Here is a 19163-nt window from a genome sequence, read left to right on the forward strand (position 1 = left end):
ACAAAATATTCGCTATCCTCCCTCAAGAGAGGTGCACATAATTTTATATTTTTTCCAAGTATTACTGCTGTTAAAAAAATAAAAAGGACAATCTTACTATTTCAACAAGCTGAAAGGGAATATTTAAGTACTATATACTCACAAAGAAGCAAACATACACAACAGTCTGCAGAAAATCTTTCCCTATAGACTGTAAGAGGACAACAACGTTTTGAAATTCCAAAACCTTATTTAACTAAGTATACAAATGATCTGCCTAGCACGTGATCACAGCTGGACTAAACTAAAGTTACTATAGCATTTTCTTTAAAATAAAATGCTATAGCACTTATGACCTTACCAGTTTATGTTTTTTTGTATAAATAGTCCAGAGGTCCTAAATGAAAAACAGCACCATGAACTACCAAATTCCTTTAAAAACATAACAAAATAAAGTAAACAGGTTTCTCAAGTCAACTTTATGTTTCCTCAGTGCAGCATAGCTACCCATTAACTAAAGCAATACTCAAGGTAAGTTACTCAAATCCACTGGTCATTTACTCGGACAAATCTTTACTTCCACGGGAGGTATGTCCGAGTACGAGTTCTCAGATTTGCCTCAACGTCCACCTGCCTTTCACGCCCCTGAAAGCTCTGCTCTCGGGATTAACCTCACTTACCCGGGACTCTCCTTCCCCTCGCCATTCAAGCCGGTTTGGGAAGAGGTAAAAGTAGCGACGCTGCCACTGAGTCAAGAATGGGTTCCCCAATTTCAGCATGTATCCGTGCATAATACAATCCTTCCCAAGTGCATAATCTATAACAAGAGGAAACATTAGTATGGAAAACAAGGTTCTGCCTAAAAGCATTCTGCGAATGTGCTGTGTTGAGCAGGGACACAGCCCTGAACACAACGTGACTCTCCACGTTGCCCTCCCCAGGCTTGCAACAGTGCTTCTATGTGCACAGGCACAGGCAGACCCAATTCTGCCTTAATGACATGAACTCATGTGGCTGCAGTGGAGTAACCAAGAACAGAATTTGGTTCTTAAAAAAGTTATCTAATTAACTATTAAAAGACACATATGTTGCTATCCAAAGTTCAGAGTTTGTGATGCAATATCCTTGTGCAAACAAGTGAAGTTTGCTGCAAATGACCTCCCGCTTTCTTTCTCAGCTTCGTCACGAAATCAAATCCCCCATGTACTTTTCTGAGCATACACAGTAAACAAAAACAATGAAAGGCTGTACACGATAATCTTTAAAAGAGAGTACGAGTACAAAAGGTTTTCCATAACATTATGTCATCATACAGTATTTCAAAACATTAAGAAACACGATACTGACTAAATGAATTCTAACAATTACTGGTGAATGACAGTAATATGAGTCTGTTGTGTGAAGCTTCAAACACATGAATTACTATCTAGCAGCAAAAGATGGAGAGAAGTGTATTTGACAGATTACCTTCCTCGTGGCCAAGCTGCTTATTTTTAGCCCTTTTTCTGGCCTCAATTTTATCTGTGTCTGCATTTACTGCATCATAAACAGTTTCTGCTACTTCTTGCTGCCAACGCTCCGATATTACCAGAGGGAAGTTCTTATATAATTCCTGGTCACTATCAAGCAACTTGCAAGAGAAAAACAACATAAAACCCCAACATTTTAATAACTTGTACTGTTCTTATCCCCCATAGTTAATAGTTACCCATGTAACAGTATTATTTTAAAAGATGTATTGAACTCCAACCTTACCAGAACAAACAGGTGCAAACAATAGAAAACACAGATACTACCTGAAGCAAAGATATTCACTTATATACAGAGAACAGGCCACCTGTTCAAAACTTGTTTGATGGCTCTAAAATCCTTAATCAGCATTTGACATTTAAATAATTACTTAAATGTAAGCAGCAGTATTCCTAACTTTGTTGCATAAAAGCTTCCTCAGCGCAAAAATTCCATTAATAAATGAAAAGATACTTTTTATACAATGCCTTCCATGTTTCCACAGCTTAATTTTACATTCTTTAATAATTAACCTTCAAAATTCAGCAGCGCATGCTGCAGACCTGATTTTCCTGTTATATTGATTCTTTCCTCCCTTAAATGCTTAACTATAGTACTTAAATTGAACTGCACTGAAGGGAACTAAAATGACTGGATCTTCAGGCAGGACTGTTTGTTGCTTGACGCAACTGCATTCTGGATTTAGCCACAGGGCACTTTGTTTTCCCTATAAAATTATTAGAGGTTTTCATTTGGAGATCAGTTGAAGCTCCCTACGGCCAGCCCTCAGTTGCTTCAATTTCTGTCCATCGGTAGAAAAACTAGGGCTTTCTTTCTGGCAACAAGACCAAGCAGCATCCTTTGCCCAGCTGGCAGAGCTGCCCCAGGGGAAGGCAGATCCCAGCCAGGGCGCACGCTGGGCAAGCCCAGCAGCTCCGGCAGCTGCAGGAGCGGGGCAGGAGAGCCTGGCTTAATTCTCCTGCAGCCAGGCCAGACACTCCTGGAACAGACATTCTGCTCCTTCTCAGAGATCCACAGTCGTATCACAGTAGGAAAACCCCTGGTGGATCTGAAGGCAGAAGACATCTCTGCAATTCTGTACAAGTGGCTTACAGGGACTCCTCACGGCATCGAGTAAGGGGAAAGCCACGGCCATCCACTGCTGGCTTTCCAGTTCGTAACCTCAAGAAACACACGTTCACCTCAGTGTCACAGGACACTCTGCACTATAAATATAATCCACAGGGGCCACGGAGGAGAGCAAGGCACTCAAAACTGGCATCCTCACGGGCAGGGACATCTCCTGACACCTTAATGGAAGCTCCGACTGCAGCTGACTCAGAGGCACAAATTATTCAGTCCCTTGTAAAAGACTGTGACATCCCAGCGAAAGTACAGAGCGAAGAAGCTGTACATGATATCCCTCACTGACTCATGACTCAGAATAAATTTATCTTATAGGCAGCCTGAACAAAGATGGCCTGGAAGTGATCCGGCTATACGATTTACAGGCCTTGCTGAGAACATCTGATCCCCTCACTAAATACAAAGACCACCTGGGATCTCCACGTAAAATGTTCCTCTTAATTATGGCGTTCCAGAATTGCAGGGAACTGGAATCCTGTTAGACTAACACTGACAGTGAAGATGCAGATTTTCTGGGATAAAGAACATCTTGGGTTCTCTGCATTTCTTTTTAAACATGTAAAATCTTTTCTGTGCCAACTTCTGTAATTACAGCAGGTGACACTGACAGATAAGATTGTTTTTAGGCACAGTGAGCACTTAACATTTTTTTTTTTTTGCTTATAAAGTTGAGAGCAATTAGCTTCTCTCTTGACTTACTTCTGCAATAACAAGAATAAAGTCTGATCTACTGAAGAACTGTACGATACAAACGGGACAGACCCAAGACAGGCACTGATTCCCCTGTTGTGTCAAAGTGCCAGGGAGGCTTCAGAAGAGGGGACGTATACGCAGGGTATGTCACACCACTTCCATGCAAGTCAGAAATGGGCTGGGAGCTTTAACTTCTCACTTTTTCATTTACATTGTTTTCATTAGATTTTGCGTAATACCAGAAGGTGAAAGTTTCTTTTAACACTTTTCTAACTTACAAGGTTGCTACTATTAATAAAAAGTTTGTCCTTTTTAAGAATGAGCTAACACTTTTAAAATAAGGTGTAGTTCCATTTATCCAAGCTACCAGAAATAAATTACAAATTTTAAAACTACAAACCATTAAGTATTCTTGAAAATACGAGCATTTCCCAAAAGCTGTCTGACCATTTGAAATATTTGCTTTATCATAGAAAATTTTTGATAGGAAGGTAGATTTCAGTCAGTCTAAAAAATAAAACATAAGGATTTGGCAAGCAGCAACAAACCAGCCACTGGCCCAAGCTACCTCTTTCATAACAGCGTGGATTAAGTTTCCAAACTTGAAAGCAACTCCTTGCACATTCAGTAGCCCCTGAGGCAAAGGAATGGCATGTGCACATGAAAAGTTCAGCACAGCAGTCACAGTGCCATTTTCCACCTATCATTTAAACTTGTATACCTTAATGCCTTTAGTGTCCTCTTCATCAAATGACCCAATATCAAAAGCATCTGCTGCATTTACTTCTCCCCGGGGAGGAATAAGTGGTGGAGGATACTAGAAATTAAAAGCAGCATAATTAAAGACAAATTAATGGACGTGTATTTAAATCCATTCTGTGGATATAATCAGCCTCTCTGTTTTTTGCACAAATTACACCAGACTAAGTCTCTTGAAATCAAACTTCAGTGCAAAGCTGTTCTCTGTCCCCCACTCCTTCAATAAATGCTCCCCCACAAATCTGGGGGAAAAAACCCTACAGTTTAGAGACAGCTAAGCAGAAGAAACCATGCAGTTGTATGACCCTGAAAAAATAATAATTTAGTACTACCCATCAGGAAAACTTGCAGTAATGAATATACAACAGTTTTAATCGACAGTCCTCCATGTATTTGTGCAAGTAAATACATGTGCTGGGGACTGGAACCCTGAAGTTTTTTGTCCATTACCCATCTAGGCTTATTTTCCTTTTACTGCTTTACTAAGTTAGCGAGGGTCACTATCTTAATCTTTTACCTTTTGTAAATAGACTTGCTGCCAATCAATGCCTTTGAAGAATGGATGTTCTTTTACTTCTTGTGCACTGCAAAAGACAAGTAACTGAAGTCAACAAGCTGAAGGGGTTTTTCAAATGTATTGGAGAAATATAAAGCCTTCAAAGGTCACGTTTCTGTCCCTTGAAAACATCCGTGAAATGCTCTTTTTCTCAAGGTGGGGGGCGGGGGGGGGAGAAGTCTTCTTAAGTAAACAAGAGAAGAGAATACTTCCATGTGGAAACACTAGAAATAGTGCTGCAGGTCTGGCAGGCAATCACTCTTGTTTTGCTATGGTATTCCATCATTTCAAACAACAAACAATGCTTGTCTGTTGTCAGATTTCATACACTACTTTTAAGTAACGAGCTTACTCCACACCATTTCCTATTATACACATTTTATGTCAAAACAAGCAATTACTCGATAGGCCCAAGGCTCAAAAACAATCTCAGGTCATTATCATAGAGGGCTCCATGATAAAAAAAACCCTCTGAACATCTCACTAGAATTAGAGCCAGCCCAAGTCTCAGGTGTGACTGTCAATTAACTGTTGCCACATATTGCCAATGGTTTCTCAACAGCTATTTACTCCTCTCACGGTTTTCTCTCCCAGTCTCACGGGAGGCACACACTGGCTTCTGAACAGGTGATAACAGCAATCTCAGCCAGCAGCCAGAAGCAAGGTAAGCTTGGCAGGAGCAAGTAGTGTTTTGTAGTCAATGAACAAAAACCCACCACTTTCTTTAGCATCATGAAATGAAACTGGCACATCTGGAAACAGAGGCAACCCAAAATGAAGCAAGTATTCACAGCTTTCTGTGCTTGGTGGTTCTAGGATTGGGGGGTTTTGTCTGTCATTTGCTTGTATCACTACAGATACAATACAAGCAATAAATTTTAACGATAGGGATGTCAAAGTCAAGTAATATGACTTCATCGCAAAACAGGTCAGGCAAAAACATAAAAACAAGACAGGGATGAAAAGTATGAACACCATTCAACATAAGCCTGACTGTGGAGAACTCGGGGGAAGTCTTTAACAAACATAAATTGTCCAAAAATTTGTCCAAACCAAAAGGAAGCTGAAATATAATACCATGCAAAAGCAATTTTTAATGTTCTCTTTCCAGAATTAAAATAATCACAACAGGAGGCAGGTTTTTACTTGAAATGAATTCATTCATTTACAGAGAACTGGAAATTTTTAAAGGCAGTGGTCCAAGGAGAAGATAACACCTACCTTCTTCCTTGGCATCCAAGTCTCTTGCTAACATCCCGTTGCAGGAGCCCTTCCAAAAGGGACTTCAGTTCAGGAGAAAATGAATCTGGTAGCTCCACATTCTATGAAAAAAGTAGTATAAAAAGAGACATTTAATTTTAGAAGTAGCATGATCTGCTTTCCCCGCATAGAAGAGCAGCTTTTCTTTGATAGTGTTTGTAAACAACCCTCCCATGTGTAAATACAGCTTTCTCAGCAAGCAGGCTATGGAGTTCCAGTTTTTAGAGGAAATGGGAATTTACTCAACAAGAGGAATGTAACTGCAACTGTCACCAGGATCCTTACCACGGTGAGCGTCATCCGGTCGATCTCATGCTTATCTTTGGTTTTGTGCTGTCTGAAAGGACTGTGACTGTAGAAATAAGAAAATGCACTAATAAATGTAATGCCATAACATATCAGTTTATTTCAGCTGTGGCAACCCCAGGAAAGAGTTTAGCGTTCTCCTAGTCCCATGCTTCCACCTCATCAATCCTGTCCTGCAGAAGAATACAACAAGTAGTAAAATATTTAGCATTCACAACAAAAAATGAGACTTCACACACTAGCATACAGTGGCTACTCACTACCTCAAAAGTGTCAATCTTCAATCTCTCGCAACTTTGCTCTCTTTTGGTACTACAAAGACCTGCACTGCTTTGCAAGAAACTTTATCCTTTCTGTTCTCAGTGTAATTGCATGTGGTGAACATAAAAATCAAATTCAGAGGAAAGTAACCATTCAATTTCTTTAAAGACTACACACAGACATCCCTGAGGATTACCAAACTCTGGGAAATCTGACCTAGTTAGTCCATATAAAGGCAGGCAGAAGGTTAGTTAATTCTTAAATGCAGTGATCCGTCCTTCAAGATGGTGTTTCTAATACCTTACTCGTTACATCTATGTCTCCCAAAACCCAGAAACATTTCATCTAACAAGAAAATCCTGAACAGCTATCACAACACAGATATTTACAAATATTGACCTATATATGGAAACTGAGTACACCCACAGAACTTACCTCTCATCAATATGGAAAGAATAAAGGAAGACCTTCAAGTAAGGAGATGAAACAGAAGGTAATCGCAGATACCACAGCATTAGTGACTGGGAGAATATTTGATGATATCTGGTAAATTATTGGCTTTAACCCTTTCCTGCTTTATAAGTGATTTGAGTTTGAATTTCTCCTTTTAGCTACAGAAGACCTTAGAATATCACAGATTTATTATGTAGTACTTAAACAGCAGCATTAAAGAAAGCAGAAACATTTTAGTATGAGATTTTTTTAAATTCGATTTAGAATATATTCCCTGTTTCTTAAGTTTTCTTCAAAACCTTGAGGGTACAATATTTTTCAACATTACAATGTTATTTACTTATAAATACATTAATTAGCTATTATAAAACATTTTGTCTTGCCACATGGCAGTGTGTACTACCTGGTTTCAACTGGGGACCCGCTACTCAAGAGTTATTTCCCCTTTACCCTCAAAAACTTTCCTCATTAATGGATCTGATGGAGAGACCAGGATTTCCTTTTTTCTGGTTTTAAGCATGATAGGTAAGAAGGCAAGAGTAAGCGTCTAACACACAGCCTCGCGTACTTTGACAACAAGGTTCTGAATAGATCAGGGAAGCAAATGACTCACCGGGGACTTATGGGCAGATTTTATGCCAGACTAAATTTACTAAACACCAAGAAATGGCACCATGTGCCCAACCCTTGTTTTGGGATGTGAGTTGTTTAATTGGCTTCAGAACATATGAGGAAGGATAGCGCACAATGAATAATGCTCTGGCTTCTGGCCGACCACTGATACCACCCCGCAGATCTCTGTCGGGAAGAATCACAGCCCATAAAGACTGAGATCTCCCCACCCCACAAGCCTGAGTTTCCACGGTAAATGGGATCATTTGCCCCTAGGTGCTAGTTCTTCCATCACACAACTTCAATCCTGTGAAGGAAGAACGACACCAGAGTCAGTCAGATGCGCTATTCCTCTGTGCCCAAGTGACTCAAAAGAAAAGACGAGGAGCCCGCAGTGGCCCTGCGTATGAAAGATGCTCTCCCTCCTCCCAGCAAACTCAGACCACCATGTTTCAGAATTCTTCCATGAGTGATTAGAGAGACAGAGTACTGCTCAGCTGCATGATGCTGTCTGTACTAACAAATACTTCTCTCTTTGGCAATTTAAACAGGGTTTCTTTCCTTATTTGCACACTCATATTTAATCTATTTTGTGAACAATTAATGTTAAATTGATACAGCTCTGTATCTCAATTCAGAAGTCGCACGCTTACCTTCCTTTGCACAGTGTCTGGGATAGAGGTAAGAGCTTAAAATTAGTTATGTGCAAGGACACAGGATGATCTGACTAACGATCAGTCTTTACAGAGAATCACTCCGAAAATATTAGGTTTCTTCTGTTTTGCCATTAACAACGAGGATGCTATTTTCAACAAACACTTGCCAGGTCAGTGCTTACTGACTGATTAAACCCGTAATATTAATAAATTCTATCTAGCCACATAAGTTTACTGAGAGGGCAAATTACAGCTGACAAAGCTGTAATTAGTATATACTTTTGTACACCCATACGATAACAGGCCAGATTCAGCAAATGCAAGCACCCACACATCATAACTTACACAAAGACTACAGAAGGGAAGACTGAGTATTGTGTAAAAAGGGAACAATGCAGCAGAGAGTTTCACCAGAACAGCAGGTCTTTAGCACAAAATGCAAGTCCATAATTTAACAGGGCTGCTAGTGTATTTAAGCAATGGATAACATTATATCATTTAAAAGACTAACAGTTGCCAAGAGATGAGTAAATTGCCTATAGGTGTAAGTCAAAAGAGTGGCTAGGGCATCTGCTTTCCTCACTGCCCCACACCTGTACCTACTAAAGGAAGCAGGGGTTTTGTTTTATTTGTTTTGGAAGCAAAAAGAGCCTGTTTTAGTCTCACGTGCAGACATGGTCTATATCACAGAGATGGCAGTAAGATAGCATTGTAGATAATATGCAGTATGTTACATATTAGGTGTTTCAAACGACAGACAATGATGAGGCCCAGCCTAAAAATAAAAAAAAAAAAAAAAAAAAAAAGGCACATGGGACATAAAACTTCACTCACCCTCTTAGAAGCTTGAAAAGCATGCAGCCTAATGAGAACCAGTCTGCACTGCTGTCGTATGCTGTTCCCTTCTGGAGCACCTCAGGAGCCATGTATCCATGGGTACCGCTGAGAAGCAGAAAAGGACAAAATCTTGGTTACAACCAGAACTATCGTTGAAAGAAATAAATAATAATTAAAAATCAGTTTTCTCAATACGACAACCTAATTTAAAAATAATTATTTTTGAACATAATTTTATTTTGCTTTTTCTTTGGCCACACACACACACACATTTTTGTTTGTGTGTATCTACTGAGAAGATACCTTAAAACATGAACAACAGAAATGCTTAAGAAAAATGAAGCAGCTACAGCAAGACTTAGCAGAATCAGTACAGGGGTCAGCAAGGAGCCTTCTGCCTAAGAGCGAAAGGCAAGAGAGGTGGAAAGGTTGTGTATTCTGTCCGCTCCGCTTACAGGAAAGACAGACACCAGGACACAGTCAGGGCTCCTGCTATTACAAGGCCAGATCTCTCCAGCCCTGGGACCTGCAAAACCGAGACCTGCACCCACCCACCACCCCAGGAACAGGGCGAGCACAGCTGGCTCATGCTCTCATGATGTACTTCATGTGTCTCCTTCCAGCTAACGTGTGCCAGATTTAACAACAGGACACCTCCAGAAGTCATCACTGGTCACCAACAGAAAGTAGTCACCACATACTGCTTTTACCCTTGATATAATTGGAACATACGAACTTTTTCCTGAAGCTTTCCTTTTTGCGTAAATTCTGAGATTAGATCAGGGCAAATGAGGACCTGAGAATAAAATGTGCCAGATAAGATGTGGAATCCACACACAACCCAAGAAATTCAGATCCCAGTTATGACCTCATGCCAACAGGCAGAAAGGAACACAACTTCCCTCCAGTTCTCCAAAGATCCAGAAAGAGAAAGACACAATAAATCCTGTTTTTTAGTTGGGTTTGGAATATTTAATTATCTGTTTAGGACAATAAAAACAATCTGGTACTTTTAACTCAGTCAGGTTCTTATCTTCTCTGAACAGTGAATCATCTTGAAATAATGTGTCATCTTCCAGGCATGCCTACACATCAGCTGCTACAACCGGCAGGAAAACAGGAGGGGACTGAAAAACCTTATTAGAGTATCCAGTTTATAAAGCAAGCCTGTGCCACACAAGTGTTACTTTATTCCTCTAGGCAAAGTTAAATTACAAAGACACATAAAGGACTGACTTAGCAATAACTGCATGTGCAGCAAAGCTCCCATACATAATACTTACACACTAGCATGTGGCTTCTTTTTGGAAAAATCACAAGCCAGCCCAAGGTCTGATATCCTCACGTGCCCATGTTCATCCAACAAGATATTTGCAGGCTACATGGACACAGAAAGGTTACTGTTTGGTATTTTCCGGTTGACAAAACTAGAGATTCTCAGAGCACAGTAACTCAAGCATCAATAACATCAATACTCTCTAGTAAATGCCGCCTTTTTTTTTTTTTTTTTTGTCAATGTAACAGACACTTTCCAGATAAAATCTACATTCTAACAGAGCTCTACCATCTCCACAGATTATGAAATACTGAAGAATAACAGAGAGAAAAAACAGGCAAGGTTTGAAACAGAAAGCACATGAAAGAATAAATCCATTTCAGTCTCAAGCCCCCACTGCTTTTGGTTCTTTCACAGAAGGGTCTGTGTATGCCTCTTACATCCTTTATTTGCAGTCTACACTCTGTATTCCCTGTGCAGACTTTTTCCCCACTTCTGTTGTCCCTTGGCTCACAGACACCCATCTCAGGGCAGTCCTCAGCTGCCCAGTTGTCAGTTAAACACCCCTGACCAACTTTTCCTATTGGTCTCCCATCACAAACACCCCTCCTTCAGGGCTCTCAGAAATACACTGTCCTCTCTAAATCAATAGTGTCATTAAGATGGTGAGATCATTAATACTGCACAGCATTTATTCTGACCCCAAGGAAGCACCTCCCAGGCCCATTCAACTGGGTAACAGCACAGATTAGGACTATTTTGGAAAATTACTAGAAAAATCAGCCAAAGACAAGCAATCTGTATTCTTCTCAAGAAAAGGTTTCAGGTAAGATAATTCATTTAACTTATCAGTAGATCTGGATTATTTGCTGCTATCTAACAACCACCTGTGGGAATGCAGTCACCATGTTAACGATTACCTTTAGGTCTCTGTATACAACAAAGCGATTGTGCATGTGTTCTAAACCCAGGATGATTTCAGTAGCATAAAATCTCATTTCTTTTTCAGAAAACACTCCGTGCTGGGAGAGGTGGTAGTGCAAATCTCCTCCTAAAATTAGATGAATTGAGATGTAATTAAAAGAACAGTAAAATCCTGCCTCACAGGCAGATGGTATGATGTTGTGCGGGACAGCATAGCATTTGTATAGGTTCTTATAACCTGTGCAGCACACAGAGACCCAGACCTACCCTCTGCAAGTACATGTGGTGACAAAATACCGGAGAAAATAAATAAATCTGATCCATCTGAAACTTCATTTAAAAAATACATTTGCTCCATATACATTTGCATTCAATGACCAATCCAGCAACTGAGTCTTAATGCAAAGGCTAGGATTTCCACAGCAAGTAAAATGCAGCCACAGACATAGGTTTCTGGAGAAATTAATAAATTAGCATATAGAACAGCCCAGGTTGGGATGGAATGTGAAAGGTCATCTGGGCCAAAATATTCAAATATTCACGCTGGGGATGTTTTCACACCTTCCTAGTCAAAGAACAGACAAAACACAATGTCACTCTGTGAGCTAATCCACACCACCAACACATCAAATTGTGAATATTCCTAGAAAACTGTTTCTGATCAAGCTACAGATTTAAAATAATCAACCAGTTACTTGAATTTGACCGACAGCTTCGATTTTAATGCAAATCTTCACTTGTGAAACACCAAAGCCAGTCTCTGTTACTTACAGGATATGAGTTCTATTTCTCAATTAAACTTCCAGCTTCGCAACATGGTACACACAGATGTATCCAGCATCTTTAGATGCTTACTGCAGGACCACATTTGGAGTTTGAGCGTGAGTCCTGGAAGTGCTGAGCATCATCAGCAAGTAAGGGCACTGCAGCATCTTCTTTCTCTTAACTCTGTCGATTCCCCTCTGTGTGTTCTCACAAGAGCTATGCTAAGCATTCCAGGTATCATTTCATTCCTTTGAGGAATACTTCCCCCATCAATTTTCTTTGCAGAGCTCTTTTATTTTTACTCTGAAAGCTGTGTCCCTGATCTCCTCATAAATTTCTACCCATGACTATAATTTCCTTAAGCTTCCAGCCTTGTATACCCTTTGACATCTTTATTTAAGTATGTTATAAGGTAACAAACATTTTCCAGTCTGTTCTACAATTCCCTGGTTTAGATCCTGGTTTACCCCTCCTGCTCGCAGGCTGACGCTTCACACCTCAGATTATTTTTCCCTCATTCTCCTTATGATCTCAGCAAGTCCTCCTGCCAATATTTCTGTAATGTTATCATCATCTGCATGAGTCTTGCTTACCATTCATCAGGTCCAGAATGAAACAGAGCTTGTCAGGGGTGTGGAAGGCATAGGTCATACACACTATAAAAGGACAGTCCTAAAAGGAAAGGAGCAAAGAGTTCATCTCAGACAATAAGCAAAGTACTTCTTAGAAAAGCTAAAAATACATGTGATGTTCTTCCCATTATTTTTGCCAACATTCATAATAATTTTCTAAAGCTATTTGTGTACTAACCTACATACTGGGATGTTTCACTTCCAGTTTAGACACCTTAGATTTTGCTATCTCATTTCAATAAAAAAATTAGAAAAGCTATGAGGAGCCAAAGGCTTAAAAAATGCAGGTAGCATCTCTATCTTCTAAAGACTTGTACCTACAGCAGCTAGAAATATTCTAAAAATATTTACCTGAGTTTACACTAGACTTACATGAAAGATACAGCAAAGCTAAACCTTTAGGCCAGCTCAGAAAAAAAATTAACATATGAAGGATACACACTATTTCTCACAATTGCGTGGTGAACGTTCAGCCATCGGAACGCTGACCAAGAACATGAGTCACGTCACATACAAAAACCCAGAGGAAAGAAAAATTTCATCCCCACCTATACATTAAATGCAGCTATACCAGTAAGATCCTGACCATGCTGCTGCATCGCCCCTGCAGAGAGGTGACAGCCAGGCCTTCTGCCACCCACCGCTGCCCTTCAGCTCCCCAGCAGCATTTGCAACAGATAGTTAAAAGGAACATAAATACACTAGGGAGGAAGTCACAACTCGGATGTGTATGCAATGCATGAGAAGCAAGAACAGCAAGGTCCGCATGATGCAAAATGCAGAAAGAGTGCGCTGGGTGCAGATTTAAGAACGTCGTTGCAGGGCGGCCAGGGCAGGGATGGATTACATTCCCACCTCCTGACACACTTGAACCCTAATGCAGATGTTTAAGACAAGCAGCCATAAAAAATACAGCTGGACAAACACCTCTTTACTGCCACTGATCTTTTCAGTGTGCTGGCACCTCTGTAACACAGCAGAAGGTTGGCAGACCTTTCTCTCTTCATTAGGCTTATATTGGATGCAAGCGGCTAATTAACAGAGGGTGGCTACTACTCTGTTGACCCCTTCTGCAAAGCCATATGAAACCAGGGCTGCCTGCAAGGAAAACCTAAGTAAAGGCTGTGCTATCAAAACACCCCATAGCACCAAAAGACAACGGTCTGACCCCAAAGCGTGGAGGCCAACAGGAAGATGAACCAAGACAAGCTTAACTGCTGACGAGCAAGGACGGCATGGAGGAAGCACGAATGTGCCCTGCTGTGACTTAAACAATGTGTTAATTACTGCAGTATTGATAGTGAAAGCTCTGGGAATCTCTATCAGGAACTGGTTTCCTTCCCAATTTAGAAGCAGCAAAACACGGCGGCCTTGGGCAGAGCGGGGGCCGTGGGGGCTGCCTCAGGGGGCTGCCTCGCCGGCCTGGCCGGGCGGAAAGGGAGGGGATGGACACCGGCCCCCCCCGGGACAGGTCAAGTCCGTTCATACTTCCACAAGGCAAAGCCACGCAAGGTTACAACAGAAAGCTTTATCTACTTGACTGCAACCCCCAGTGATTCCCATGCCCCTGCTGTAGCGTTCAAACCTAACTGTGCTTTATTGCATGCAGTATATATTATATATACTGTGTATATTGTATTTATTGTGCAAATACTAATTCCAAAGGCACCCCCTGCAGAACACAGGCACATGTCTGAAACACCCTGCAGCAACATGCACGAAAAATGCCTGATTGCTAAACAGTCCTGGAAATACGGAGACTGTAGGCAAGGCAGTAAGGCATCTAACAAAAGACACTACATCTCCTTACGAACTCTGTATTGCTCCTAACTACAGACTGTTGTAGTCACCACTTAGCTTCAGAACAAAAGCTTTAGTAGAATTATTAACTTAATTTTCTGAATCAACTAGATAATTCAGAAGTGTCCCTGAGTGGGCTTCCTAAAACTTCAGAGCAATCTAATTACACAGAAAAATTTAGTGTTAGAATTTAAACACCATACACAGAAAAATAAAAGGGTGTTTCTATACCAGAACATAACATGCCCGTATTTTTATGGATCTCATTTTTTAAAAGAAAAGAAATCTGCAAGTGCAACTGTGAATGCATAATTCATTTTTGTGTAAGCCTTCCTCATTTAATCACTACCTTCTCATCGTTTAACAGAGAGAAGGAATTGTAGTACTGTGATATTTTTCTGATGCAAAAACCACTGCAAAAGACTACTTTCCAGCACAGAAATAAAACAAACCGATAGGTACTTTTTTAAAATGAAACATATAGCAATAAATCAAATTTCCCAAGATAATATTACTTTCCTGCAATCAAACTTCTGGTCTGAAAAAAAAAAGTGACAGTATGACAATGTGTGAATTAAGAATAGTTTGGAAACAGTTCCTTTACATCCAAACAATCCTGGATTAAGTCCAAAAAAAATGCTGAAGACAAATGACTGGTAATAAATTATGTGGAAGGTAAAAAAAAAATCATAATAACTATACAAAATTGCAGGAATGTAGTTTTAAAGATGTTAGCACACTAACAATTACTTTAGGAGGAAACCTTTGACTGTGACTCCTTCCCATAACCCGAGCACCCAGCTTTAGAGCAGACCCTAGAAATGACACCAAAGAGATAAAAACCTGTTCATGCTGTAGAGCAGCTGTGCAGCACTTCTAACTAAAGGGGAGCTCGCTCTGATGGGTCTCGCTCGGAGAGATGTACAAGTCAAGGCTTAAAACACCAAGCTACTATCTGCCATTCCCAGATATTCCTTCAAGTGACTATCAAGATTTGGGAAAAGATTCCATTTTTGAGTGAAATCGAGACTCCTACAAATCTCGGTACACGTGAAAACAAAATACCTGTTCCTCTCAAAAGAGCCCAACTTGATTTATTATCTCGGATGTTTTATTGTTCACTTTTGCTGTACCTCCTATTTATCATCCCTTGGAGGGAACCTTGCATCCAGTCATTAGTCAAATTATCTCAAAAAGAGCTGAGTAAGACAGCTTAACTGCCTCTTTTTTTTTTTTTCTAGAACAAGAGAACTGGAAGACACAGTGGAGCGGAGGCACAGCCCTGCAAGGCTCCTGGTCCTGCAGCAGCCTGCTGGAACGACTACCTCCTGACTGCCAGGAAAAGATTTATTAAATAACCACTTCCTACCACAAACAGCACCTTTTGGCAGTTTGGTTTTATACAGCCTGCCAGCAGCGATGGTCTCAGCGATTTCAGTGTTCCAGTTTTTGAACAAAAGTTAGGCAAATGTTGGCTATTACAGAAAATATTTTTTTCTTCTTTTAACAGAAAGTAGAATATTTTCCCAACAGTGCTACCTTCTAAGAACTGCAAAATGCATTTCCAGCCTCCAGACTGAACATCTTTATGGGAGAGGAAGACAATGCCTGTATCTTGCAGGAGAGGAAACACAAACCTCAGCCACAGTTGGTTACACCATCAGCCAGCGACAAAGTCAATATACCCATGGCAAATCCAAGCAATGCTGAGCCCACGTTTTCTATTAATTAGGCCAACCCAAGCAGTTCCCTCTGCTCTGTAGGGGTGTCTGTCATACTTCTGAGCTGTAACATTACCATGAAAAGTTATTCTCACAACACAGCCATGACGTACTCAAATTTGGGAGCTCTCTATTCAAGAAGCAGTTGTGAATGCCAAAATTTTAGGTGGATTAACAAAAATGATTACACAAACGTATGTGTAATCTGCACAGCTGTTACTATGCATTTTGCAGAGACATCTGGATTCCCTGTTAAATGACTAATTGTGCTATGATGAACTTCCCAGTTCCATTTTGTTGCGGGCAGCACATCAATCCTGTTCATTCAAACCTAAGAGCTTATATTCAGGAATGAAATGAATTATCTTACTCTACCACTTTCAAACCTATCTAATTCTGCATATTCAGAATGCTTCAGCATCACTTGCACTGGCAGGTGTACCTAACCTGAATGGGTCACATTTTCTACAAAATCTCTCTTTTCAAACTCTTCCTCAATTTTCTGAGAATCTAAAAGAAGTTACACTCTAATGAGCTCACATTCCTTCACAAAAAACACCAAACGGTCTCCTTGCTTCTTTGTTGCTAAATGACTAGCTATGTACTGTCATATAAGAAAGCTGGCTCCACCATTAGCATCCTTGTGAATAATTTTGTTTTCGAATTGCTAGACATGAAAATTCACATTCAGTACTGGAGCAACAGTATCACAAATTAAAGTTATTAGGAGAATTATTATTAATTAACGTTATGGCAAGATGGCCGTCAGTCTCTTCTCCCAGATAACAGGTGAGAGAAGAAGAGGAAACGGCCTCAAGGTGCACCAAGGGAGGTTTAGACGGGATATTAGGAAAAAAAAAAATCACTGAAAGGACGGTCAGGCATTGCAACAGGCTGCCAGGGATGAGGTGGAGTTACCATCCCTGAAGGTGTTTAAAAGATGTGTAAATGAGGCACTTAGGGACATGGTTTAGTGGTGGGCTTGGCAGTGCTGGGTTAACGGTTGGACTCAATGATCTTCAAGGTCTTTTCCAACCAGAACGATTCTATGAGTCTATAATCTATATAGTTCTTGTTTCTGAGAATAAAGCACAGCCTATGCTCTCTCCCATTTTGCAAGCCAAAGCAGTAATCCTCCTGCACCACAGACAGTACGCTACTTGCACACCAGTTGTGCAAGCCTGTAACAAAATCACATGCCAATTCCTTCCCATGCTTTAACTGCACTGGGAAAAGGGGATGTGCAAACCAAGTATTTAATTCCTACATCACAGCAGTCACGAGGAAATTTAACCTTTTTACCAACATCACATGTAACCATGGTGATACAAGCCGATTGTCAAGTTTTGTTGAATGAGGGCAGCATACGCGGTAGGCTCTGGCACTTCAAAGCCTGCTCTGAAGCTGTCCGAGTGCAACTCACTGCGGCTGCTGCCCAACTCCTCTGCTGCTGGTAACATGACGTGGTCTGGTGAAACCAGTGCCCGTCGGGTTGCTTTTTATGCGCATTAGTGATACTCCTAATTTAAATAGACTTGTATGCTAAAGGGGTAGACTTATTTGGTACACCTTGATAGGTACTCAGCTAAAGCATATGAAAAAAAAAGGAAAAATTGGATAAGCTAATATCAAAGTCACAGGAAAGGGAGGGCGAACAGGTAACTGAAGTTCTTCTCTGAACTAGCACTCTATATACTACAAAAGTAGTACATAACTATAGCAGAAAAGGGAATTATTTTACAAGACAGCCTAATGTTTTGGGGAAGTTTCAGATCAAAATACTAGAAAAAAGAATATATACAAAATCACAAATGGAGGGGGAGAGAATCAATTACCTAAGAAATGGGAACCTCCTCAAGCCTCTTTAGCTGAGACACTCACTTGTGTAAGCGCCCAAACTGAAAAACAAGCTTGCTTTTCAATTTTTCTTTCAGACACATTGCTAGAACCAGGGGGAAGGTTCCAGGGGGGTTTAATTTTGCGTGTCACACAGCCGAATAGATAGAATATGTATTATATGTAACAGCCTTTATATTATATGCAAAGAAAAAAAAAAAAAGGAAAAGAATAACAGATCAATAATACTTACCCCTGTGCTGACAAGAGACAGCATAATTCTTTCATTTAAGGCTAATGTTTCTCCTTGCTTCATCTTGATTCTCTTCTTATCTAAACATTTCATTGCATACCTGAAAATATTAACCATGCAGAAAAAGCATCAGAAAAAATTTCCCCCTATGCTCAGTATTATTCAGTAGCAGTTATGCCATGCATATTTACAGTACAAGCTCTTTAAAGACTTAAACCCGGTACTAAAACCATCATTACACGACTAAACAAGGAAACCTCAAAAATCTCCTCAAGTTAAAACATTTTCAACAGAAGCCTCCTAACAGAGAAATGTGCTTTAACAAGTAATTCTACATTTGAGCAACCACGGTCATACAGTTATTATGTACCATACATTCAGTTCTTAATACCTACAAGCAAGGATTTGCCATGTGAATTAAGTAACAGACTCTATTACAGTTCCATTTAATTCTAACAGTTTCAGCTCTGCCAGGAAAGCAATATCTTGAACACATGCTGAGTTTTATGGGTATTTTTTTAAGTTTTCTTTCTACTCAAAAAAGGTCAGATATACACAGGAAAGCTTTTTTAATTTTCTACCGTCTGTATTACATAAACTAATAAAATTTTGCTCAAAAAAGAATGTTACCCCTAACAACCATCAAACGAGAGCAGGATATAATATAGTCTGGATATTTTTTCAAGATGTTAGGTGAGCCCACTATTAGACAACAGCAAGAAGGACACGTGTTCTCCTGCACAGAAGATTCCTAGACATGGGCAACCACGGATTTTTAGGCCACCGGTTTTAAAATACGCTCAGGAAAACACCACGTTACAGCCCTGCATCAATGCTAATCAACTGCCTACACTGTGACAGCTCTGTACAGAAACAGGGCCTCCTGTCACCTTCGCCTTGCACTCCCTAAAAAAGCCACGTCATTCCTT

At 40.3% G+C, this 19163-nt stretch overlaps 1 protein-coding gene across 3 annotated transcripts in view; it reads right to left on the minus strand.

The window, feature by feature from the left end:
• Window positions 1–19163, minus strand: part of GRK3 (G protein-coupled receptor kinase 3) — a 76511-nt gene that overhangs the window by 8397 nt on the left and 48951 nt on the right. For 2 of the 3 annotated variants that reach the window (XM_040611905.1, XM_040611895.1), the window contains exons 9-19: window positions 18235–18334; window positions 12586–12664; window positions 11224–11354; window positions 10311–10405; window positions 9025–9132; window positions 6188–6254; window positions 5864–5964; window positions 4604–4670; window positions 4049–4144; window positions 1447–1609; window positions 660–796 (exon numbers count right to left, since the gene is read on the minus strand). In XM_040611905.1, coding sequence (XP_040467839.1) covers window positions 660–796; window positions 1447–1609; window positions 4049–4144; window positions 4604–4670; window positions 5864–5964; window positions 6188–6254; window positions 9025–9132; window positions 10311–10405; window positions 11224–11354; window positions 12586–12664; window positions 18235–18334 — 1144 coding nt within the window. Of the gene's footprint in view, window positions 1–340; window positions 377–659; window positions 797–1446; window positions 1610–4048; window positions 4145–4603; window positions 4671–5863; window positions 5965–6187; window positions 6255–9024; window positions 9133–10310; window positions 10406–11223; window positions 11355–12585; window positions 12665–18234; window positions 18335–19163 lie in introns of all 3 variants that reach the window. The other variant, XM_040611885.1, reaches the window with a different exon arrangement.

Source organism: Falco naumanni, chromosome 1 (genome assembly GCF_017639655.2).
Source record: "Falco naumanni isolate bFalNau1 chromosome 1, bFalNau1.pat, whole genome shotgun sequence".
In the NCBI taxonomy this organism is placed as follows: Eukaryota; Metazoa; Chordata; class Aves; order Falconiformes; family Falconidae; genus Falco; species Falco naumanni.